The sequence below is a fragment of the Aulonocara stuartgranti genome (genome assembly GCF_965226115.1).
Source record: "Aulonocara stuartgranti genome assembly, chromosome: 14".
NCBI lineage: Eukaryota > Metazoa > Chordata > Actinopteri > Cichliformes > Cichlidae > Aulonocara > Aulonocara stuartgranti.
The window spans coordinates 35,368,646-35,395,819 of NC_138950.1; the positions used below are offsets into that span (position 1 = coordinate 35,368,646).

The 27,174-nt window shown below is 40.3% G+C and overlaps 1 protein-coding gene and 1 long non-coding RNA gene across 6 annotated transcripts; one reads left to right on the top strand and one right to left on the bottom strand.

Moving 5' to 3' along the window:
• Positions 1 to 5,867: 5,867 nt before the first annotated feature.
• Positions 5,868 to 26,600, bottom strand: tbcela (tubulin folding cofactor E-like a). Of its 5 annotated transcripts, none has more exons than XM_082502134.1 (11): positions 26,531 to 26,596; positions 25,304 to 25,404; positions 25,115 to 25,185; positions 21,306 to 21,485; positions 19,704 to 19,843; positions 19,384 to 19,565; positions 17,061 to 17,317; positions 11,648 to 11,774; positions 11,379 to 11,495; positions 11,157 to 11,268; positions 5,868 to 9,012 (listed from the first exon to the last, which is right to left on the bottom strand). In XM_082502134.1, the coding sequence occupies exons 4-11, from the start codon at positions 21,451 to 21,453 to the stop codon at positions 8,806 to 8,808; spliced, it is 1,290 nt and encodes a 429-aa protein (XP_082358260.1). In that variant the 5' UTR covers positions 21,454 to 21,485; positions 25,115 to 25,185; positions 25,304 to 25,404; positions 26,531 to 26,596; the 3' UTR covers positions 5,868 to 8,805. The 5 variants fall into 5 exon arrangements, with proteins under 5 accessions (XP_082358260.1, XP_082358263.1, XP_082358262.1 ...); XM_082502137.1 differs by having other exon boundaries at positions 21,306 to 21,522; XM_082502136.1 differs by lacking the exon at positions 26,531 to 26,596 and adding an exon at positions 26,177 to 26,506.
• LOC309687302 lies at positions 21,542 to 22,319 on the top strand. Its single transcript, XR_014270713.1, has 2 exons — positions 21,542 to 21,864; positions 22,123 to 22,319. It is a non-coding gene; the product is annotated as an uncharacterized lncRNA (long non-coding RNA).
• Positions 26,601 to 27,174: the final 574 nt, after the last annotated feature.

The window sequence follows — 27,174 nt, forward strand, 5'->3', positions numbered from 1 at the left end:
TCAGCACATGTATAGACATCATATATTCTGATGCACTCTGGGTGTTTGCCTGAGTCCAGTCAGTGTGTCTTTTAAATGTACATCGATCGTTTTTAGACACTGATGAAGAATTAATTTAGTTTCGTTTATAAAACTCTGGACTTTAATCTTTTAAAATAGTGTTTTCTGTCCTCATTTCTGCATGTTCAAAACATGAACTTGAATCCTTCCAATCATCATTGTTATCTTATTAAGTACAACAGAAAACAAAACTGGGCAACACTTCCTGAAGATTGATTAGAAAACCAGCAACAACACAGTTTGAAACTTTAAAAACTTGCTTATATCTTACTGAGTTTTCAGACTAAGGGGGGAAAGCCCTTGAAAAAACCTCCACCCCCTTATTTTTCAGTCTTGTCTGGTTATTGTCCTAGAAAAAAAGAGACTGTTTCTGCTGACTGAGATCACATTTATACAGAGTTGTAATTGCCATCTTGTGCTGGATTTGTTTCCCCCTGTTGGTCAACAGTAATTTGCACTGATTAGAGGTTTTCAGAAAGGAACAACCTCTTTTTCTCTTTGACACACGCCTGACAAAGACATGCATCAAAACCCAGCCTTTGTATAAATGTCTAGAGAATCAAAGTATAGTAACTGTAGCCAGATAATGATAGATAATTCCACTTTAATATTTTTTCTCCTGGTCTGGCTCTTAAAAATGCTGGGATGTGCTCACACTTACTCTCTTTTCTGGTAATCAGGTCAAGTGTAAAAGATTCAGTGGTGGTATGGATTCATTAGTCATATTTTGGGAGTGAGAGAAAAAGATGGACTTAGAGTGAGTAATGCTCCTCTGGTTCATTCATTTTTTCGAATTGGTGGGGAATAAATGAACATGGTCTAAACCAGGCCTCAAGGCTGGTGTCATGCAGGTTTTAGCTGTGTCCTTGATCCAACATAGCTGATTTAAATGGCTAGATTACCTCCTCAACATATCTTGAAGTTCTCCAGAGGCCTGGTAATAAACTAGTCATTTGATTCAGGTGTATTGACCTATAGGGTGATATCTAAAACTTGCAGGACTCCAGCCCTTGAGGCCTGGAGTTCCCCACTCCTGGTCTAAATAATAGCAAGGCATGTCCCCTGTGCCCCAAGAATGGTTACTGGGATCACCTATCAACGAGGATTTGCCAGTAGATGTTGTATAATATTGTTTGCTAAGTTGCTGCACTCTGGCAGCACATCAGGCTGGAGTATCTGAGTGTCTGCATCAAAGTGAGTGATAAAATCATACTGCGGTATAACCATGAAATCATATCATGAGATACAGTCAAAACCTTTGACATGTATCCAAAGCTGCTGCTGCTGTGAATGAAGAAACAGTGTCACACACTGAGGAGGGAAACTGCCATTTATTACCATTCAGTGATGCATTCTTCCCTGGATATACTAAAACAAGACAGATGACTCATTCTGATCCACTCAAGACTTCCTATAGGCTCCTACAAAACAAGTGGTTATGCTTTAAATACCACAGATAGTCCCAAGTTATCGTCAAGTGACTTGATGAGCTTAAATACTGAGTGGGTGGGAACAAACCAACAAAGAATCTGTGACACTATAATCAAAGCCCCAATCTGAGATCCAGGATCCACTTTTGAAGGCAGGTGATGACTCAAGCAGTGCACTTACTATTATGGCAAATGTCTATTTTGTTTTCACAGGTTCCCATTCAAACATGGATGCGCTGTAAATAAAGCTGCTGCATGTCTGACGTCACATGTTGATTTTTTAACTAAGCAAAGCAAATACAGATGCTTATTTTGTCCATTTCAGCAGGCAGGCCCAATAGCCATGTAACCGAATAACATTTCTGCATGAGTTAAACTATAAATTAAACTATAAACATAAATTACCCAACTCCAAAAAAGTGGACATACTCCTTTAAATATCACATTTGTGTTAATGTACAGAAAGAGGTGAAAATGTTAATAATGATAGCAGCAAATAGAAACACGAGTGCTGTGGAGTGTCTCCAGCTCTGTTATAGAGGTTTCCCAGTAGAACAGCTGAGTGATTAATGGAAGGTGACTATAGGAAGCCTCACTGTACGATTCTTTGGGGCCAATACCAAATAATGAGGTTTATGGTCCAGTTAGGCTGAGTAGTGCAATAACTGCAGCAAAAAACAGTGTGACCAAAGAAAACAAGGACTGCACTCATGACACATCAGAGAGTTTTAAGCTGGGATTTTGTTCCCCCTTAAAGGCCTCGAAAAGCTATTTTGTAAACCAGATTCAGATTAGGAATGATGGGGTCCCACATGAAGATAATTTTTTGTCACTGTTAGAAATATGGCCATTAATTTTTTAGTTATATAGACAGTATAGCAAATGGGTGAAGCTCACAGGTCTGAAAAGTGAAGCCAACAAGGAATCCTTCTGAACCTGGATTCCTTTCACTCATCTGCCCTGTGGTTCCACTGAGGTTGTATAAGTGTATGGGAAAACTACTGTTGACTCCCTCGCCCTGCAACCTCTTTAAAAGCTTTACTGATGAATTTATTGGCTCAATAACCAGTTTAATTTCATTTGGGCGTAGCATTCAGTCCATTTTGTGCATCTCAGTGGTTATCAGAATCAGAGAGGAGGATTATGCTCATTATCTGATCAGTTGTAAGTTGTTAGCTAGTGAGTGTGCATGGTCAATCCTCCAGGTAAAGACATCCCAGAAAGTTGATTCTGTTCATCTGGACGTAGCGTTTTCACTGGGAGAAACGTTTCGTCACTCATCCAAGTGACTTCTTCGGTCTGCAGGTTTCCCCCACCTTATTTACATGAAAAAGGAACAACCATTTCTGAATAGAGGAGGGGGCCTGAGGGTACATTTTTCACCATGTTACAGTGCTGTGATTGTTGCCATTCCTCAACTCTCTGTTGGCACGGTAGGTAGCTGTCCCTCTGTGATCATTGGTCATGACAATTTGCATATTAATGATCATAGCTGAGCTCGTGGGCCATTGTTGGTCAGTGGTGCTATCTTCATAATTATGCAAACCAACTGTTTATAAGGTTGAGGAAACCCACAGTTATCTGACATAGTAGAAGTCACGTGGATGAGTGATAAAATGTTCCTCCTACTTAAACTCAACACCCAGTTGAACAGAATCAACCTTCTGGCAATGAGTGTGCAGAGTCAGAGTCAGAGCCACAAATACACAATATTCAAAACACCAACATGGCAACAGAGAAAACACTCATCTTAACGCTTCCTAACAGGATTTTACTAACCAGTGGCTGATGTCATGGTGGCTAGCTTCATCTTTTATACCATCTGTAATTTGGATCATTCAGAATTTCAATCAGAATGTGATGTGTAACAATTTAATGGAACCCCACATAGTACATTTAATGAGGAAAAAATGTGTAAATTCATACTCTTTATTCCATGCTTACTGATTTCCAGATGGACTTCTCAACAAGCGGTGAGTTTAAACAATTTTATGTTGTTTACGGATACATTTAATACTGGATATTTTGTAGTTTTTTATTGCAGTTACTGTGCTTTTGACACCAAAATCCATCTTTCAGATTAACAGGTGTAAGGAAACCCTTTCCTCGTTATTTTGAGAACCCAAGTGGATTCACACCGTCAAGGCCCAATTATTGCCATCTTGGCTACATACATGGCAGGGACAACTGAAAAAATTCAACCATAGGAGGACATGTCATCAGCCCAGATGACAATGTCATGGCTAGTTAGTTTTTTTCATGGCATTGTAGGTAAGACCACCTTACATATGCTGTGGTGTTTTTATGTGTTAAAATGGTATATTCTCTGTTAAAGAGTTTAGTATTATATGCGGCCAGATGATCAACATTATTCAATAAAGAACAAAACACTGTAGGGAACAGATTAGGAACCCAAGAGCACAGTAAAACCCTGAGAGTATGGATTTACACATTATGATCTCATCTTTGATCAGTGCTTTATTAGTTGTGAATCCCTGTTACAGAGAGGTACTGAAAATCAGTGATTACTTTTCACTGATTTTAAGGGCTATAAACTGGCTTAGACACTATGTTCAGTAAGCTGGGTTCCCAGTAAATGACATTAAGAAAAAAATGTTCAACAATAAATTTACATCAACATTTAAAATCTGAGCACTTTTTACTCTTGGACTTTGGCAGCTTTGCATAATCTATCTTATGCAATTCTTCAGTGCAGCACCAAAGTTCATATCTCTCTCTCTCTCTCTCTCTCTCAATTGTATATTCTCTGTTAAAGAGTTTATACACACACACACACACACACACACACACACACACACACACACACACACACACACACATATATGAGTGTATCTATGTACAGTGGGGCTAAAAAGTATTTAGTCAGCCACCGATTGTGCAAGTTCCCCCACTTAAAATGATGACAGAGGTCAGTAATTTGCACCAGAGGTACACTTCAACTGTGAGAGACAGAATGTGGAAAAAAAAATCCATGAATCCACATGGTAGGATTTGTAAAGAATTTATTCGTAAATCAGGGTGGAAAATAAGTATTTGGTCAATAACAAAAATACAACTCAATACTTTGTAACATAACCTTTGTTGGCAATAACAGAGGTCAAACGTTTACTATAGGTCTTTACCAGGTTTGCACACACAGTAGCTGGTATTTTGGCCCATTCCTCTATGCAGATCTTCTCGAGAGCAGTGATGTTTTGGGGCTGTCGCCGAGCAACACGGACTTTCAACTCCCGCCACAGATTTTCTATGGGGTTGAGGTCTGGAGACTGGCTAGGCCACTCCAGGACTTTCAAATGCTTCTTACGGAGCCACTCCTTTGTTGCCCGGGCGGTGTGTTTTGGATCATTGTCATGTTGGAAGACCCAGCCTCGTTTCATCTTCAAAGTTCTCACTGATGGAAGGAGGTTTTGGCTCAAAATCTCACGATACATGGCCCCATTCATTCTGTCCTTAACACGGATCAGTCGTCCTGTCCCCTTGGCAGAAAAACAGCCCCATAGCATGATGTTTCCACCCCCATGCTTCACAGTAGGTATGGTGTTCTTGGGATGCAACTCAGTATTCTTCTTCCTCCAAACACGACGAGTTGAGTTTATACCAAAAAGTTCTACTTTGGTTTCATCTGACCACATGACATTCTCCCAATCCTCTGCTGTATCATCCATGTGCTCTCTGGCAAACTTCAGACGGGCCTGGACATGCACTGGCTTCAGCAGCGGAACACGTCTGGCACTGCGGGATTTGATTCCCTGCTGTTGTAGTGTGTTACTGATGGTGACCTTTGTTACTTTGGTCCCAGCTCTCTGCAGGTCATTCACCAGGTCCCTCCGTGTAGTTCTGGGATCTTTGCTCACCGTTCTCATGATCATTTTGACCCCACGGGATGAGATCTTGCGTGGAGCCCCAGATCGAGGGAGATTATCAGTGGTCTTGTATGTCTTCCATTTTCTGATGATTGCTCCCACAGTTGATTTTTTCACACCAAGCTGCTTGCCTATTGTAGATTCACTCTTCCCAGTCTGGTGCAGGTCTACAATACTTTTCCTGGTGTCCTTCGAAAGCTCTTTGGTCTTGGCCATGGCGGAGTTTGGAGTCTGACTGTTTGAGGCTGTGGACAGGTGTCTTTTATACAGATGATGAGTTCAAACAGGTGCCATTCATACAGGTAACGAGTGGGGGACAGAAAAGCGTCTTACAGAAGACGTTACAGGTCTGTGAGAGCCAGAGATTTTCCTTGTTTGAGGTGACCAAATACTTATTTTCCACCCTGATTCTTTACAAATCCTACCATGTGAATTCATGGATTTTTTTTTCACATTCTGTCTCTCACAGTTGAAGTGTACCTCTGGTGCAAATTACTGACCTCTGTCATCATTTTAAGTGGGGGAACTTGCACAACTGGTGGCTGACTAAATACTTTTTTGCCCCACTGTATCTATGTGTGTGTGTGACAGCAATGAAGAAAAAAAAAACATAATAGGTCCCCTTTAATATAATACAAAATTCCTTTAAGTGCAGTATTCCTTCAATCTGAGCAAGCAAAGTGATACTTTCTTCAAAAACACGTAAATTCAATACATAAATCACATGCTTACCATTACGTCACCAACCCTGCAACAATTATATATGACACACTTTCAAATAGTCACACACTGATCAGCACAGTCGAGCTCGATATTCCAGGCCAGACTTGGTGTCTTGGTGTGTGCTGGTTTCTATGGCTGTGGTTCATGCTACACTAACATTTATTCAGCACTAGTGTGATAATAAAATGGGCAGGGGAGGGGGTGCCTTATTCAAGTATACCAGTGGTATTACAAAATGAACTTATAGTTGGAAGGGAAAAGAAGGGTTTACATATTTGTTATAGACAGGGTAAAAAAAAAAAAAGATCAAAGCGCATTGAGATGAGTCTTCTATAAGCAGTGGATGAGCCGGCGCTACAGACATTCATTCCCAAACAGCCACTAACTGTGAATATTTCATTTTGTGGCTGTAAATATAGCAGTAACACTGTCAGGAATCCAGCACTCTGCTAGGTTGCTTGCTATAGGAAAAATCAATGGCACCAAACATCTCACATCTACACTCTTCTAATACAAGATGAATGCTGCATATTAAAATCAATATAACTGTATATATATTCCACATTACTATAATACTACCAGCATCATGAGCTATCTTTGGTGAAATTATATCTGTGCAGAATGGACTATAATGTAGAATACACTATATTTTGGCAGATGAAGCACTAACATTGGAATATATCAGTATTTCACTGTATAGCGTTCACTTCAAAGTAGAACTATTGGCTTAATATCAGTATGAGCCCTTCTGACTGATATACGGGCATTTGCTGATGTTAGTGGCCAATACTTACACATTGTGTACTTCATACTTGTGTTGGCTAACTGTTCAAAAATAGTGTATCAAGGAGGTTGTTTTGTGTTTGTTTGTTTTTTTATTAAGATTTCTTTGTTTTCCAGACAGATGTGGAAATAAATATCTTCCTCCCCTCACCCTTAACCTGGCACGGTAGGTAGCTGCCTCTCTGTGATTTGCTTCTGCCAGATGTCTTTTCCTTCCTACCCACTGCCAAGTGCTTGCTCACAGAGGATTATGAGATCACTGAGGTTTTCCCTCTAATACAGTTGGGTCTTTACTTCATAACATAAAGCTTCTTAAAGCAGGTATTGTTGCTAACTGGTTATATACAAAATAAATTGATTAGACTACATATCAAAAGAAGAAGTCAGCTATCGGCCAAACAGTCATTTTAAACACTGGTATAAATACCCAGTGGGTGCACTTAAATGCCTTCAAGTGAGATCAGCATCTGTTAAACAATGGTTGCTGATTATATATTCTTAAAAATCCAAATAAACTGTAAATAAATTATCCTGATTATGCATTTAAAGTTACATAAAAGTCATTCTTTGGGTGAAAAAAAAGCATGGAGCAGTGACAACATTGAATGCTGTGTCCTAAATGCAAAATTATAATTTCAAACTAATATCATCATGTAGGCCTACACAAAAGGGGGCCTGCTGAAGCAACGTTGCACCGTGGCCTGAATGTAATCAATAATATCTCAAATGCAGATGCTATGATGTCCTGATGACTCTTACCTTATGTCTTTTGTGTACTCTGGTCTGTGTGTGTGTCATTTCTTCCTGCACTGGCAGAACACACATCCAACCAAAAATACAGTGAAGCTTGTAGAAGGCAGCACATATAACATGACACAGCAACAGCTGCTCTGTGTGGGCAGCCGTGAGAGTGCACAGAGCACTATCAATGATAGGAAACGCAGTAGCATCAGTTCTTAATCTCTGACAAAGGAAAACATGGACTGGCAGAGAGTGTGCACTGTTGCTCCTGAAGCCATTTTGTTGCTAGGTGGTGTGCTTTATCTTTTCTCTCTGTTTTGCCTCGTGTTGCTTCATGTGGATGTTTGAGCTTCACTGTAGGGATGTTAAACAGAGCTAATCATCATCCAGTATAGAAGTGCCAAATCTGCTTATTACATTAGTTTCACACAGTGACATTCACGTCACTATGGCCTTTTGACTGAATGTCAAAAGTCTATAGTGAATGCGATTCAACAACCTAACTTAAGAAATTTGCCACATTAAACAAGGCACAAAAAACCCCACCTGACAACAAAATGGAGCTTAATCACCAGTCCTTCAGTTTACAGTGCTTTTGGTGCGAGCCTTCCTCTGCTCTTCCTCGTGTTGTGCCTCAGGTAAAAGTGCAGATGAGAGCAGTTCTTTTCCACTTGGTGGTACTGCCTGACTACCAATCAGTGTAACTTTTGCGACAAGTGGGAAAGCGAGTGATTTTGGAGACTTGCCTACGCAGGTGCTATAGTACATGCCGTGCGCTAAGAGACAGAGCTGCAGTGAAGCTTTGCTGGTCCAGCAGCGGCCCTCCCCTCCGCTGAAACTGCGAGCTGACTGCGAGGTGCTCTTCTCAGCCCGTTCTCAAGTGTGACACGTTTGTGCACTCGCTCCAGTGGTTCCCCCTCAGAGAAAGCTCAATTAAATAAAGACAGGATCCGCTGCATTCCCAGTGCTCACTTATATTTCAGAGGCACTCAGCAGCCATCTGTAGTCTACTAGTCTAGTCTCCTTGATGGTGCTCATATTGCTTTCATAATTTCTGTGTATGCCCTCTCTCAGTGGGCCACTGCTACTGTTCTATTTTCCAATTATTTTGCTGTATCAGTTAACCAATCAGAAAAAAAAAAATTTTTCAATTCACTCTTGTCAGCCAGCAGGTCATCAGCTGTTCACTTGGTTTTGGGCACCACCAGTATTTCGTCACCATCTTGGATGCTGTAGGAGTGGAGAGCTCGCGTGTTGTACTTCATTTCCTCTGGACCGAAGGCACTGCCCTTGTCGATGTAGTAGAGCCTCATGCTGTTGGTAGACAGCTGGACCACTGTCGTGAGCTGCTTTTTCAGCTCAGCCACTGTCTGGTCCAAACGGATGCTCAGCTGGCACAAAGACAAACAATTTCTACGTTTGCGACTTTCAGAGTAACAGCAAGAGCACAGCAGGTTAAAGTTAGGAGCCGTCTGTAGGTTGACAGCTATACTGTTAAAGTGAACCAACACAACCCAGGTCATGAACTCAAGAAACTGCAGTTCACGCTGTTACGAACAGTGTCGGGAAGGTTACTTTTAAAATATATTCCACTACAGATTACAGAATACATGCCCCAAAATGTATTTTGTAACGTATTCTGTTATGTTAATCAACGAGTGTAACGTATTCTGAATACTTCGGATTACTTAATATATTATCATGCTTTTTACAACTACATGAATTGCTGTGTGATTTATTACTTTTACTGAAGGATACTCTTCATACCAATACCAACTAGATTTTTAAATCTTAATATAAAATGAAAAACAGTAGGGTGGACATTAGGTAAGGCTGCGCTTTTTGCAGCAATCTCGTATAGAAAACTATTCCGTGCATATATAAAACGGCTCCGAACCGTAGTAAAGGGACCTCTGGCTTGTAGTTGAAAAAAAGTTTTTGTTGTCTGGGTCAACTTTGCTAGCGAGAGACAGAGAGATGTGTTCAAAGGCTGATCCAATGGAACTTATTGTTTCGGAGGAAAACACGAACACAGCGTACAGTCAAGCTTACTTACAACTGGGCTTGCCAGGCAGTCTTTTTGGCTGCAGTGGTTATTATTATATTTATATTCTTCCATCTCCCATTTCTGGTGGGTGACAACTTGTACTTTTTCTCCCTCCCTCAGACTCACAGACACATAACAGGTATGGCAGTCCATTCTCCCTGCAGCATGGACTACACTGCCCATTAGGCTACATTCTTTAGGGCTATGCCTGTAACACTCTGCCTATTGCCTTCTAATTAAATAATTTTTGTGAATAATTTTTAAAAAATATTTCTCCATGTCATTTTGCGGGCCGCAAATAGTAGTGACATGGGCCACGAGACTGACACACAGGCATTAGAGCCTCTTAATGCTGGCTTTGTTTAGGAAAAAAGAGGGAGCATAGCCTAATATATGAAACAGGAAAAGACCGCCGTGTAATCCATTTATTTCAACAAAGTAACTGTATTCTGAATACCACCCTTTTAAACGGTAACTGTAACGGAATACAGTTACTCATATTTTGCATTTTAAATACGTAACAGCAGTACATGTATTCCGTTACTCCCTAACACTGGTTACGAACCAGAACACAGATAGTATTATATTAATCAGCATGAACACAATGCTTTGACAATCTGCGCATAGACTAACTCTTTCATTTTTTTGTTTTAATAAAAGTAACTAAAATCTACTTTTGACTGCTGCCTTATTCACAAGTGGCTAGCTCCACATATTTGATTTGCCAAATTTTTATGCCAGATGCTCATCCTGACACAACCCAAAGAGATTTGTGACATGAAGCAAAATAAACTAAAACAAATTGCACTAAAATGCTTTGCAGACCTGAAATATATAAGTATAAGTATATAATAAGCTGTGGGGTTGCCACTATCAGCAACTCCCTCTACATTACATGCAGCTGTGGGGTTTATTGGTAATATAAAAATACTGATTCAAGCACCTGTAAACTGTGACTGAAATGTCAGTGTTTGGGACAAAAATGCATATTTTTATATAAATTTCACTACGATTGTGTCTAATATATGTGCAATCTTTTGAAAATTTAGGATTTGCAAATAAATGTAAAACTATTTTTTAAAGGTTTTGTCGTTTTGAGTTTTTGTGGGCTTGAACAAACATGTGCACTGATTACATCATTGATAAAGTATACCCAAGCAAAATAAATCATCTCCAGGGTCCTTCACAGCAAAGGTATTTTAAAATGTTAAACTGGTGCTGATTGAACTATTAAAATTGTTTTATAGTACTAGTTTTTAACACCGAGTTTTGCAAACTCTGTGTTAAGAGATTTCATCTACTTCTAAATGTCAAGTGCTCAGGCACTAAGGGCAAAGTACAAAGGCACAAGTCATTTACTAAAGTGATTCACAGTGGTATGAGTAGTAGAGAAGGAAAAGAAAGCAACGGTTACATTTTATAATTTCCAAAAGGTATTTTTCATTCGAGGATTCTCCAGAACAGCAGATTATTAAATGCCACACTGACCTGTTCTATTTTTTCCTCACAGTGAACCTCCACCTGGGCACGGCAGCGAGGTCGGAGGTCAATCTCAGCAAGTGGTTCAAGCTTGCCATACTTGTTTACGAGGGAATGGTATCTGAGGAGGAGAGCAGGGTGTGTCGTCTGTTTTAACAGCACTTACTGTAACACACATAAACCAACACTCATACCACTGCTCATACAGTGTAAACAAGGGTGTGGGTGTACCTATAAGGCAGCTCCTCTTCAGGGTAGTCTAAGTAGTAACGGATGAAGAACCTCTCTGCGTCCTCTCTCTCACTGTCACTCACAGCACTGCCATTTAGCAGTGATACTGAGGGAAGCCTGAAGAGGAGATATGACATATTGTGCAGGTATCTGTTTATTGACCTTCTGCAGGTCAGAGTACAGCTCAGATCTGTGGATTATTCAAGTTCTCATCAATGTCCTCTACTTGCTGTGAAGGATGTCATTTCTCTCTAATGTCACAGACTTACTGCGCTATCATGAGGCTGCGTCGCTCTGCATTGGTGTAGGCCTGCAGTAAGGGAATGCCCTGCAGGCGCACCTCCTCCAGCCTGGGGAAGAAGTTCAGCTTCTCTATATCTTCCCACTGGTTTAGACCTGACAGTGCACGTGCGCGCACCAGCACACACACAAACACAAACACACATAGATGTCATGTTTCAAGCTTGCACACCAAAAGGGGTGTGAAACTGCATATGTGATGAAAGTTGGACACTGTGCACGATTTTTATTTATTGAGGAAGCTGTGTGATAAATGCCATCAAGTGGAGTCAACTGAGTTGGGATCGGGGATGTAACGTTAAAATTAAGCCAGCTCACCAGACCTCTACAGTCTGGCTCTGTAGTAGCTACTCATGTCCACTTAAGACAGACAACCTGAGCCTACCTTACTTACAAGACATTATATATACAGTATAATATAACAGATGCAATATAATATCACACAAATAATCCTCCATCATATTACACAATATACATATAACATTATATCACTATATTTAAACATGATACTTCATGTTAGTTTTAAAATGGTCCTATTGTGCATTTCCCCATTTATATATCTACTATTACAATGATGGATATGCATATTTAACCTGGTCACAGTTTTAAATGGTGTGATCAGAGCATAAACAAATAGATCCTTTGAGCCAGACGCTCAAGCTCAGACTGCTGTAGCCTAAGCTTTTGTGCCTGACAGTTTTTCCTACCCTTAACTCTGCATGATGTCAATTACAAAGGAGTGTTCTACATTAGCTGATACTAGAACAGCTATATCTGCAGCTGAACCTTCAGAGGTCATGTATTGCAGGAAATCTAGTTGTCAGGTTTTGATAAGGAAGAACTCTGTGCATGTTCATCTATGCTCTCCTTTTTTTCCTCTTCTTTTTACCCGAAGAAGAATACGAGAGGGGTCATTAATAATTTTGGCTGCCTGTCTAAGGACCTGTTGGCTGAAAACCTGTGCAAGAGTTCTGACAGGCAGGCCAATAATTTTTGAGCACGCTCATGCAGTGTCCTGCAGTCTGCTCCTGTTCTGAAGGCTGAGGGAGTGGAACCAGCAGGTAATGGAGACGGTCATGATGCTTTTCAGGAATACATAGTTAAAAAGTCATCATGATGGGTGTGCTGACTCCAAAGGAGCTGTTTCCTAAGGAGGTATAGCCGTTGGTGACACCTCCTGAGAATCTCCTCTGTGTTAGCAGAGAATTTCAGGAGGTTGTCAAAGATGGTTCCCAAGTATTTGTACTCCTCAACTACCTCCACTGGCTTCCCATGGATGGTGGTGGTGACTGAAGCAGCCAGATCCCTCTGCCTACTGGAGAAGGTCACCACCATCTCTTTGGTTTTGCTCACGTTCAGTTAAAGTTTGGAGCTGTCACACCACTCTACAAAATCCTGAAGAGCGGGTCCGTGGTGTTGTGAGGGGCCTGACAGCAGTGACAGGAGAACTGTGTCATCAGCATATTTCACCAGGTGACAGTTGGGCTGTGTGGATCTGCAGTCATCGGTGTAGATGATGAAGAGCAAGGGGGAGAGCACACAGCCCTGGGGGGAGCCAGTGGAGGTGGAACGGAGACCAGAAAAAGAGCTGTCGACCCGAACTTTCTGAGTCCTGTTGGTCAAAAAGTCCAATATCCACAGGATTAGCTGATCATCCAGGTGAAATCGGGAGGAAAGTTTAGTGGCCAGGATATGAGGCTACAGAGTGTTGAACGCTGATGAAAAATCAGCAAACAGAAGTCTGGCGGAGGAGTCAGGGAGCTCCAGATGTTTGTGGATGGAGTCCAAGATGAAGACTTTTGCATCATCGATGCTTCTGCGTGCACGGTAAGCAAACTGAAGTGGGTCCATCAGGGGTTTTATGATCTTCTCCATGGCCTTCATTTTTTTTTACCCTGGTTCTGCCAGAGATCTATTCCTGTTAAAAGGGAATTTTTCCTCTCCACTGTCACCAAGTGCTTGCTCATAGGAAATTGAATTAGTGCAGGGGTTTTCTCTCATTGCTGGGTTTTTAGCTTACAATTAAAATCACCTTTAGGTGACTGTGATTGTGAACCAGTGCTATCTAAATAAAATTTAGAATAAACAAACAATAAAAAAGTACTATATATGCTGCCACTGCTGGTGTGCAGCAGCAGTGGCACTAGTAGGAGGAGGGGGGCTTGTTAAGTTTCTGTAGATAAAACAGGAAAAAAAGTTAATGGAGTCTGATTAGAATAGTGACAGTGCACAAATTAATAATGCTAAACTAGATTTCTCCTAGAGCATGGGAAATATATACGTGTTGATTCTTGGTACTCTCATGTGGTCTAGCTAACAATGCTAATTACCTTAGCACATATATGAGAATTTCCATTTTATTTCCATTATTTTCCATAATGTTATATAGTACCTGTGTGTCATGAACGTAGAAGTAATCCATTAAAAATACACAGGGGACCAGTTTGTGGAAGCCACAAACCCTATGAAACCCTTGGCCATCTCTCAGTGCGCTTCGTGATGTAGTAACCTGAAATGGTTTTCACTTCACCAGTGTGCCTTGTCAGGGTTCATTTGTAGAATTTCTTGCCTTCTTAATGTGGATGGGACTATCAGTTGTGCTGTGCAGAAATTACAAGCTAACAGTACCTCAGATTAGAGCAGGGGTGGGCAACTCCAGGCCTCAAGGGCCAGTGCAGGTTTTAGATGGGTCCTTGATCCAACACAGCTGATATAAATGGCTAAATTACCTCCTCAACATGTCTTGAAGTTTTCCAGAGGCTTGGTAATGAAGTCATCATGTGATTCAGGTGTGTTGACCTAGGGTGATATCTAAAACCTGCAGGACACCGGCCCTCGAGGCTTGGAATTGCCCACCTCTGGATTAGAGCCTAGAAAATGCCACACAGTTCCAGTAGCAGACACATCTCTACATTAACTGTTCAGAGGAGACTGTGCGAATCTGGCTTTTATGGTCAAATAGCTGCTAAGAAAGCACTACTTAGGAAAATCAATGAGCAGAAGAGATTTGTTTGGGCCAAGAAACAAAAGGAGTGAACATTAGACCAGTATAAATCAGTGATTTGGTCTGATGCGTCTAAATTTGAGATCTTTGGTTCCACCTGCCATGCCTTTGTGTGACGCAGATAAGGTGAATGGATGGTCTCTACATGCATGTCCCACCCTGAAGCATGTGATGAGGTAGAGATGTAATGGTGTGGGGATATTTTGCTTGTGACACTGTTGGGGATTTATTCAAAATTGAAGGCACACTGAACCCCCATGGCTACCACGGCATCCAGCAATGACATGCCATCCCATCCGGTTTGCATTTAGTTGGACCATCATTTATTTTTCAACAGGACAACGACCCCAAACACACCTTCAAGCTGTGTAACAGCTATTTGACCAAGACGGAGAGTGATGGTCGCATGTCTGTGAAGGTTCTCAGTCATCCAGGTCATCATAGTCTAAGAAGCTTGGAAAGAAAAGCGTCTGGACCTCTTTAGGTTTCTTGAAGACGTTTCACCTCTCATCCGAGAAGCTTCTTCAGTTCTAATTCAGTTCAATTTTATTTATATAGCGCCAAATCACAACAAGAGTTGCCTCAAGGTGCTTTATATTGTACAGTGGATCCTACAGTAATAGATACAGAGAAAAACCCAACAATCATATGACCCCCCCTATGAGCAAGCACTTTGGCGACAGTGGGAAGGAAAAACTCTCTTTTAAGAGGAAGAAACCTCTGGCAGAACCAGGCTCAGGGAGGGGTGGGGCCATCTGCTGTGACCGGTTGGGGCGAGAGAAGGAAAACAGGATAAAGACATGCTGTGGAAGAGAGACAGCATGTATTTATGGAATGAGTTCAAAGAGCAATTGGTGGAGAGTCCCAGATTTTAAGCCCTATGGGAGTATCCCCAAAAGAATCACAGAACCCCTATTGATCCTGATACTTAATCACACGAGCCAAGGTGCAAAAACAGGTGTGGGTCATAATCAGCCAAGGTTTCCGGTGAACCCATTGTGAAAGCTAGCCCATCCTATCATGTGATTTACTGAGGTCACAAGGTGCCAGATGTGAGTGGGTGTTAAGGCGTCTGGAAAGGGATCTCAAAACTGGACAATTGGTGTCAAAATCCACTTCCTCTGTTCAAAGATGGTCATTCACAGTGGACATAGCTTCTTTCACTCCTCTTTCAAACCATCTCTCTTCTCTGTCCAAGATAGGAACATTGGCATGCTTGAAAGAGTGACCTTTGTCCTTTGGATGCAGATGAATAGCTGAGTCTTGTCCCGTTGAGGTGGCTCTTCCGAGAGACAAGTTGCCTTCAACATAGAGTCCAGACGCTTTTCTTTCCGAGAAGATGCATCCAAACCTTTGACTGATAGCGTAAAACAGATGTAGGCACCTGTCATATTGACAGATGAGGTAGAAGTGAACTGACAGCTCACCTTAAAAACTCCGGAGTTTTTGAGGTGACTCAGGAGTAAGAACATACCATGAAATATTTAATTGCCTTCTATCAGTTTTTAATTTCTGATTTACTGCCAAGTATTGATATTATTTAAATATGTAAAATATTGTGTGTACAAAAATGTTTATATAACATATAAGCTAACTTGCATCTGAATTCATATTGTTGATCCCTCCTTTTTCTCTCCATAAAAAAACAACAACAACAAAACCTCATGAGCCTTTTTATAATAATAATAATAATAATGGATTGGATTTATATAGCGCTTTTCAAGGCACCCAAAGCGCTTTACAATACCACTATTCATTCACTCTCGCATTCACACACTGGTGGAGGCAAGCTACGGTTGTACTATGACACAAAGGAAGTTTTGGTTTTGCTGATGAAAAACCTGCTGCTTAAAATCCTGACAATCCTTGCTGCCTTGTCATTTCTTCTTTCAAGCCACTTCTAAAACACCCTAAATAATGGAAGCTGGACTTTTTGAATGCTACATTTTAAGAATTAAGGGATAAATATGACCCATAATGGCTTGTTCCTTGCCTCAGGCGTAGGAGATATAACTAATGGATGGACTGCAGTCAATATAAGCATGTCTTTGTTTTTGGGTTTTTTTTCCTCTGAAAAGAACTCTAAAAATAGACTCAGGACTGATAATCTCCAAATAGAAACAATTCCTGAGATAAAAGCTGACACATGGATAAATCTGTTTTAATAAACTACAAAGCCTGTAGGATTCAGTGCTATCTTTACTCATGCTAATTTTATCAGTTGTTACCCAACTGACTGCTGCACACTAAGCTATGAACAGGAACATTTCAGCATTCCCTTCTGAAATGACCCTATCATAGCTAACCACTCACCAAGTATAAATAGTCTCATGTCTAAAACTAACACACAGAACAAGCTGGGAATGAAATGCACTTACCTGAGTTGTGCAGGTTGATGCTGCGTAGTTTGGGGAAGAGCCTTTGCAGGATATCCTTGCTGTCCTGGATGGAGGACAAGTTGTTGTTTGCCATAACCAGAGTGTCCAGACAGGGGAACATGGAGCCAAACTTGCGGACCTCGGCCCAGTCCTTGAGGCAGTTGTCGGTGATGTGAAGAAGGCGCAGGGTGGAGCAGGCCACGCTGGAGGAACTCACACTGCTGTACTCATTATGGCACAGAAACAACTCCTCCAGCCTGCACAACAACAAGGAGAGAGCATTCAGTCACAACCTTTTCAATAAAGACCTACATAAAGCCCTGCTCTACTCCAGAATTTCACAGATTACTACATGGCATATAGTTGTCTATACTGTGCTAAACTACACTACAGTGGAATTGATTATACTGTACTATAGTATGTTGTGTTCTATCGTATGTTGTACTATAGTGTGCAATATATATTCACGGGCCACTTCATTAGGTACACCTGTTCAACTCCTTGTTAGGACAATATTCTAATCAGCCAATCATATTGCAGCAACTCAGTGCAGTTAGGCATGTAGACATGGTCGGTACGGTGACGATTCACTTTGATTGTGTCATGGTTCTCAATAAATACCACATGAGCTAGTCTGAGTATTTCAGAAACTGGTGATCTAATGGGATTTTCCTGCACAACTATCTCAAAGAATGGTCTGAGAGAAAATATCCAAAGAGCTGCAGTTCTCTGTGAAATAATAGTCACTTATTACAACCAAGGTATACAGAAGAGCATCTCTTGAAGCAGAAGGCTGCAATTTGCACAGGTTCACCAAAATTAGACAACACAAAATTGGGAAAACATTGCCTGCTCTGAAGAGCCTTGATTTCTGCTGCAGCATTTGGATATTGATGGCTTCTGATGGCTGACTCCAGGAGGATAACATTCAATGTCACAAAGCTCACATCATCTCAAACTGGTTTCTAGAATATGAAAGTAAGTTTACTGTACTCATACCGCCTCTACAGTTACCAAATCTTAATCTAAGAAAGCACCTTTGGAATGTGGTGGAATGGGAGATTCCCTGTGCAGCCAATGAATCTCAGTCCGTGCTGAATTCAAACCATGAAGGTGAGAGCAAACATGGCTGTAATCCAGAACTATCAGGGTGTACCTAATAAAGTGTCTTTTGATTGTATACTGTCTATGATGTACCATGTTGTCTACTAGTCATGGTCCTGGGTTGTTTGAGCTAGTGTTTGAGTTTTTGAATTCTGGTTCCTTTCATCTTAATTATGTGCTTCATTTATTTTTCATCAGCATATTTAGTTTTGTTCCTAGACCCTGGTTGCTTCAGAGTTTAGTTCTCTCTCGGTGTTCCTCTTGGCTCAAGTCTCCCATATTTCAAGTTCATGTCTGTGTTTTCCCCATGTAGCTATCTCACTTCCTACTTTGTTTTAATAGTTAGTTGCTCCTTGTACCTTACTTTTAGTTTCTCTTCCTTTGTCTTCCCTTCTGTCTCATCATGTCCTTTCAGCCTCGTTGTCCACAGCTGTCTCCAAACCCCCAATTCTCCTTCTGTTTATATAGATTTTACTGTCCTCTCATTAACCCTCTCCAGAGTGTCTGGTCAGCTCACCCCAGTGTTTTCCCAGGCTTTATATTTCAGTTGTTACAGTTTTCAGTTCCCTTTTTGAAAAACTGGCCAACAGTGTGAATGAACAGCTCGCCCTGTGTTGAATTCTGTCCATCTGAGATTCTGCACATCGTTCCTCATCTAGACAAATTAATTCAATACTGCACTTCAAATGTTGTTTATCATATGCACAAAACTATGTATTCATTGTACCTGGAAATTTTCTATTCTTCCATTATCACCTTTTACATTCCTACACAAAGAAAATAAATAAATAGTTATGCATTGGTTATCTAGTACACTATTTGGAGGCAAAGATGAGAAAAAAATTTAATTAGTTTTTTCTTTTATGTCTTTTAGTTCTTTTATTGAGGTGCTCACACTTGCTGATGATCAATTAATATATATATATTTGATTAACAGCACATAGCATACTTACCCTCTTAATTCCTATGGAAGCAGTAAGGCGGTACTTTCTTCTATCTTGAAATAAACTAAAACATGGAAGCACGGCTCATGGAGTAAGTAAGAAAATATGTTTGTTATCATTTGGTTAAGCTGCCATCGTCAAATGCATTCAGTGATTTATCAGTGTTAGTTATGGATAAGGAAGGTGTTGTGCTAGTCATAGTGAGATGAAGTGAAATAAAGCAATGCTGTGTGTGCTTGGAGTTACACCCAGCTTAGGGTAGCTGTTCTTCTTACTCTGGTATTTCTCGAGTGAGCAGCAGCACAGTGTCCCAGGACACCTGAGTGTTGTTGAGGACAAGGCGCCGCACGCTGGAGAAGGCTTCAGCCCACCGTGGCTCAAGGGTCATTCCTGCCAGCGGGTTTGAGCTCAGGTTGAGGAACTCCAGGTTGGGGATGTTAGAAACAATTTTACTAATCTGAAAAAGGACAGTAGCATCTTTCTTAAATACACTTGGTGCTGTCGTCAACAGTATCACCACAGGTTAAAGCCTTAAAAGAGAAAAGTGATTTCCTAAAACAAAAAAATGTTACTGTCAGAAACCCAGGGACTGCACCTCATGCCAATCCTGCAGCTTGTTGTGAGACAGGTCCAGCTCCATGACATGAGCACAGAAGGCAGCAATCTCAGCCTGGTCTCCTGACTTGCTGATCCCACAGCTATTCAAAACCAGCACACTGGGCAGGTTCAGACGGTCTAAGAGGAAGGATTGAATTATTAAGAATTAATCAAACAGAAAAGTGTATGCTGATGCTCCAAACAAAAGAACGTGAAATTTTAAACATTTCCCAAAATAACCGCTAAGTATTGTGTTGTATCCTTGGATCATGTCCTTTCAGTTGTGGGTCGAGTTCAATCACACACAGTTTACCTTCGAGAGGGAAAAAAAACCCCATTCTTAGATAAAGATTTTCAAAACCAACAAACTTTATAAGCAGCTTTTATCAGCTCTGGTGACTATATACGTGCAGTTTTTATGTCCTGTAACCACTGACATTTTTCGTATTTTACAGAGTTTCAAAATAAAGGTCCAAACAAAGTGCCTTGTGGTTGCTGAATGTGAAGGCTTGCTTCAAGAAGGACTTTGGCTAGATTTATTCATGTTACATTATTATTTTAAAACTAGATGTCTAGTTAGGTGCTTGAATATTTTGTACAGTGAAAAATGCCTCGCTGTGGTAGTGAGTGCCACAATCCCAAAGTTTATTATACTCACTGACATTTCTTTGTTTATTAGTGAATCATTACCCTTATTTCACTTCATATGCTGAATTATTATTGTTTCTATGAAAATCATCAAATATCAGTCATTCTCCGGGAAAAAGTGAAAATCTTCCAGAGAATCCTTCTGTAAACAGAAAAATCCTTTGGATTTCTTGCTTTAGCTGGTGTGTAAACGGAGAAGTTCTAAGAATAACCCAGTTACCACAGAAATTCAATTTCAGGATCCCAGGAAAGTCCACAGTTAAGAAATATTCAAAAGGCCTGAGTCAGACATTTGGATTTCCCGAGATCCCACACTTCAGATCAAAAGCCAATCTACAGGGCTAGAAAATGCAGCTAACCCAAAGTGCATAAAATTATAGTTAATGTTTAACCGATGCTAGCTCCAAGAGCAATTCAATCCCAACACACTGTCAGATTCAAATGCACAACAAAAACACAAGTAAAACTTTTGCATGAGTATTAATAAGTGAAATTCTAGTATTTCACTGTTACTTTCCCTAATCGCCTGGACGCTAATCTGATACTTAGCACTAATTAGCAGCTCTCTGCCTGTGTGTAGTGCATGTACAGTTTATAGTCGCAACTTGCTAATCAAACTTGCTAATATAAGCAGATAACCTCACTACCTCTTCTCATCCAAAAATGGTAACTTCCAGCTTAAATGTGGAGTCACTTTGCCTGCATCTATCTTTTATATATAGTTTGTAGCTCAGACCGCCAAAATTCTTCTGAAGGAGTTATCAGAGTTTCTAGCTAAATTAACATGAAAACATAAAGGAAACGAGATGACAGCATTTTTAATACTAGGTCTATGAGTTCACTGTCGTGGTGATGACACTGAATAAAGTGCTCGTTATCGCTTGGAAGTGCTAAAATGTGACAAAGGGACCCGTTAGCCTTTTCAGTTGCCCAATAGTTCTCCTTGGCTCACCTTTCATAGGGGAACCTTGAGGACCTCCAGTGGACACTACTACCACCCCCATACCAGGCCCTCTGCGGTATGGGAAGTTCTCTGGGCTATACTTTTCACTGATCACCTCCACAAAGGTACGGCCATCGTTATCCTCTGGTGGCTCCATAGCTCCTTCCTGGTGCGCAGCCTCCCCTTCAGCTGCCCCACAAACAAAGCAAACACTCCCAGCGATTAGCTGCAAGCATATGCATATTTTAACCAGCCATTGCTACAACACACACTTATTTTTATTCACTGATTCATATACAAGTATTTCTGAATAACCACTACATCATTTGACCTATAAAACATGAAACATGTGTAACAGGGTCATAAATCACATTGTTATAATTACACAAAATGTGTTCTAAACCCCCAAACTGCTCCTTTTATACCTGACTTTTAGGACCTCCAAGCCTGTAGTTGTATTCATTAGAGCCCCTCCTCATTCTTTTCTTCTTCTTCTTTGGTGCAATACTATAAATACAGTGTACCCCTTTTGCCTCTCCCCTTTTTCTACAATTCCCCTGTGGGAGAGGTGGGTGTCATTTCTTTCCAACACCTTAAAACACACATAATTCATATTTAGCCACCCTGATGTTTATGATTGCGATGTTAGTTCAATTATTGTCATTATTAAGCCTGTTTTTGTAAGATGTTATAAGAGTGTAGTATGTGTGTATCATAAATGTGTTTTAGGCGCCATAAATGCTAGCAAGAATATATACTCCTTGCTAGCTTGGGAGTTGTGGTGGGTTGAGCTAACCCTCTTCCCCACTGTTTGTATTTGGTCTAGGAGCTGGAGTGGGCAAATTATTTACTTGGGAGGTCTTTCTTTCTTTTACCTTTTTTATCAGGTATGTCGGATTTCATGTTGTTGTTTTATGTCAAATATGTTACGTGTAAATGCATATTTTATGTTTAATGTAAAAATAAATGCCAGCCCTTTTTCTACAATTCCCCTGTGGGAGAGGAGCTGGAGTGGGCAAATTATTTACTTGGAGGTCTTTCTTTCTTTTACCTTTTTTATCAGACACAACGCAGAATCACACCGGTTACACATGCACAAAGTAACATAGTGAAGTGTTCTTGTTTTGGTGCTGAATTTACAGGCACACAAAAATGAGGCAAAATTCTGATATTCCAGGAGCTGAAATCAGAAAATCTTTTACTTTGGTGTCATAAAAAAATTTATTACTCATCAAAAAATAAATAAATAAATCTATTAACTAGATAATTATTGCAGCTCTGGTCCAGACTGGCTTATACAATAAATTCCATGGATTTTTAGAAGGTGACTGGAAGCTGGACTTAAAGCTTAGTAATAGTGTGAAGAAGCTTTAATAACCTGAACAAGCTATCATAACTAACAGAAATCAAAAGATGCAGCTGCCTAGATTCATAATAATGTAATGTAACAATGTACACTGCAGCCACAGCGTTATCTCTACTGAAATGAAAACCTAAAACAGATCTTGGGTAATGTTACCATAAAAATCCACATAAACTGAAGAAAAAGTACAAATTAAATTGGTGGTAATATGGTAATTCACTCATACACACTCAGACATCTGAAAACCCTTTTTTAAATATTACATTTATACAAACTACCTATGCAGCAAAGCAATCACTGTGAGAAATGCACAATTCAATTCAATCAAAACACAGCGCCAAATCACAACAACAGTCGCCTCAAGGTCCTTTCTATTGTAAGGAAGACCCTTCACTAATACATACAGAGAAAAACCCAACAATCATATGACCCCCTATGAGCAAGCACTTTGGCGACAGTGGGAAGGAAAAATTCCCTTTTAACAGGAAGAAACCTCTGGCAGAACCAGGCTCAGGGAGGGGCGGCCATCTGCTGCGACTAGCTGGGGAGAGAGAAGGATGGCAGGATAAAAGACATGATGGGGAAGAGAGCCAGAGATTAATTCAATAGCTGACAACACCAGACTGAAGGTATTCAGTTATATTCAAGGAGCTTATATTTGAACTTAGTGCGCTGCACTTAGGTGGCAAGAAAACCAGCAAAGCCATCCGAGTTGCAAAAGACACAGCCAGAATAAACCAAACACACAGAGCCAGAACATGGAGGAGCAGTTAGAAACAGGAGGGAGATTAAATTAGCAGATGAAGACACCAGAATTCATAAATAAGGTGTGCTGGATTATAAGGGGCACTGTCGATTTTTCAGAAAATCAAAGGATTTTAAGAGCGACGTATTTTCCGAAAAACACGGTAATAAGAAATTCCACATCACTGAAGTTGCACAATTTTTACAAACCAATTCTGATTCATGTCTTTCATTCAATGATCCGCTTTCGCCCTTCTCATTCTCTGTCGCTGCCATGCTTTTTCTGCCATGTGTGTATGAAAACAACGGCACCGCGGATGAATGTTTTACCCATATTCTATCATGATATTTCATTTTCTTATCATTCCCTAACATCATACCGGTATTACCGTGAACGGTATGATATGGCCCAATCCTAAAATACACAATAAAAGACTGAGACATACACAAAGAACAAAAATACAAAAGAAAAGAAAAATCTAATTAACAACAGGGAACAAAACCAGTAACTGCAGAAAAGCAGTAAATGCCTACAGTCACATGATGTAAATGAAAGAACAATTGCCATTTTTAAATTTTTGCTAACCAGATTACCTCTGCAATTGCCTTGCAACTGAAGGTGGTTGCCCAGAGTTTTCAGGTTTTAAATGCTTGTGTAAAAAAGACCCAAACACCAGCTTTTCCTTGTTTCGCTGAGTTACCTGTAATATTTTTGCTTGTGTCACTGAGCAATTAATACAACAGTTAAAGATTAGACAAGAACTTTGACAGTTTGTTGGCTAATTTTCTCTCAACTAATTGTTTTAACTAACAGATATCAGATGTGATCAAATCATTAACCAAGCAATTACCATATCATATCTATAGCCACAGATTTATTAGTAGAGTGCAATGGATTCAAGCTCCAGACACAATAGAAGCTCAGCTGTCTTCTTGCTCTTGACTGACAAACACCAGTCCAATAACATCCTATCGAGAAATTCCACAAGCAGTTCTGCCACTCAGTGAAACTTCCTCACATCACATTTCAGCTATTTATCTTCAATTTTACTAGAACCACAACATAATCACGTTGAACATGACAGGCTCACAACTGTTCACATCTCCTTAATGACACAAATGTATCCAGGCGGACAAACATCTACATTTCTTGAGTTACAAAATGACAATTAGATGACAGGACACAAGCAGGTTTCCTCCTCTCTTTATCAGCAGAGCACAGAGACATTGACCAGTTTAAATGTCCTTGGATTTGCCCAAAAAAGAGGAACAAGAAGGCAGACTATTTCTGCTGAACTTTTTTAAATTAGAAAAAAGACTGTTTCTGCTGAACGTTTAAAATTAGAAAAAGAAAAAGTAAAGAAGTGCTTTCTTGATCTCACTCAGCACTCAAGGCTTGGAGGGCAGAGCCTCACTGTGGAATCTGCACAAGGGAAGCATAAATTATGTAGTGGATTAGACAAAATAAAAAAATAAAAGGCTACTGTTACAATATCTTATTTGTCAAAAAAGGGCTGTAGTAAATTGCAGTAAAGGATGAAATCAATTTGTTACTGTCCAGATAATAAATCAAGACATTTGTTACAATGGTGTGGTTTGTTTTTACTGACCTAAGACAAATAAATACCACAGCAGATGTGTGTTTGAACCAGTGACCTGATTAGAGGAATTCAGAACCATACCTGAATTGTTAAAACAGACAGCGTCTTACCTGAAGCGATGTCTGCCTTAATCTGACCACGATTGCTGCTCGCCGTCTTCTTTTGCTTTTGTACCGATGGCCTGTCAAAGAAACCAAGAAAAGCCTTATTCATTTTCAGTCCACTGTATTATTCCATTTCCATACTGAAACTATGACAGCCTTTGGGACAGGCACTGTGACTTAATCAGCAGGTCTTACTCCAGAGTGGCTGGTGGGGCTGACGGATGACTGCAAAAAAATGCGGGTTCCTCTTTGGTCAGGGGGTGGGATTTGTTTCAGACTATCCAGAACAGGAAGGACTGGTAGGTCATTCACCACATAGAGAGCAAACAAGGCCAAAGGTCAATTTCTGCCTCGTCAGGCAGTATCAATAAAAGAGAAAGAGACGGGAGAACAGAAGCACTCCCAACCAGTACCACTGGATGTGAGTAGTGGTAGAAGCTGAGGTCTCTCTTAGTATTTACTTATGTAATAAAGTAGTTTTAATGTACTTGTACTTTGTAAAAAATATTTCTATATTAACCTGCTTTCTACATTAACCTGCTTTCTACTTGTACTTTACTGTATTCTGGGTGCAAATATTGTTCTTTGGAGGCCACACCATTTATTTTGTACCATCATCATTTTATTCCTGAACTCAATAAATAATCGGGGTAAAAGTCATAAATCTAAATATTTGCGATCTAAATAAATATTAATATTTAGATTTACAGTGTATTTTTGTAATACGGGTTTCAGCACATTTCTAAGCAAAGTCTTTTTTTAGTTCTTGGTTCCATCTCTGTCCATCCATTAAAAAAAAGCCATTGTGTGTGATTGAACGTGAAGCTATTGAACATTCGGCGTAAACACTTTTGACAAAGCATTAATATTCACAGCGATCCAGACTTATTACAATCAATTTTCAATTCTCACAACATACATAACAACACTAAAAGTTGCTTCTTTAATATGGTATCATCTTATCTTCTTCAGATGGATTTAAGCCGATGTAATGAATGCGGATTATTGATTGGGCAAATGTGTTACATTAATCTTATTACACTACAAATAGGCCGAAAAGGCACTTACACTTCAAAATTGAGAGATATTCGAATAGAATTTGGCCTGTCCACCAATGCGTAAAGCTAGCCCAGTACAGAACACAACAACATCCCTTTCCGTTCTAGCACAAACTTAAAGAAATCAGCGAAACAGCTGCTGAACAATGAGCGCGAACTGTGTGCCGCTGACAGCCTGGGAGCAGACAGTGTCCAGTCCGGGCTCAACATCGCAGTGACCCCCCCAGCAGCAGCTCGGTGGAGCCGGACATGGACCACAGAAGCCAGCGACACAAACACACACTGAACAATCGCCTGCACAGTGACAGCCTGCTCACACACCGAGCCAGGACCGCATAACTCACAATCTCCTGATTCTGCCTACCTTTAACGTCTACTTTGAAATCCCCCTTGTTGATGAAAACAAACCAGCTGTCAGTTTGCTCTCCCCTAACTACCGGAAGTGACGTAGCTCGATAGCTGAAAATACGTTTTTTCCCCCTGTTTAATTCAATAATTTTGGGGGGTGATAAAATATTTGCTTGACATCATTTGTATTTTTGAACGTTTTTTTCCGGGATGGGATTAAATGAGAAAAAAATACATGAAAAATAAAACCGGAGGTACCCAGTGTAGTGATCTATGATGTCACTGAGTTTTTACCAATGACTGTATTGGTTTTTACTGCTGCTGCTGCTGCTGCTGATTGTTGGTGTCTTGTTTCCCGTGCAGATGATCTTGTGCAGATGCTGTCTTTTCCTATGATGTTACTATGATGGCAGACATGTTGTCACAGCAGGTGTAACTTAAATGGTGGCTACATTTAGCTCAGCTGTGCAGAGTTTCATGAAATAAGAAACCCATGTCAAACAGCAAAGTTCACTGATACTGTCTGAATGGGACAAGCAATAAATGTGATTATGAATGTGACTTTAGACCACCACTGAATGCTTTCTTGTATCCCTGCCACACACACAGTGTTGTGATCTCACTCAACTGCATTTTGTGCACACACAGATACATGGATCA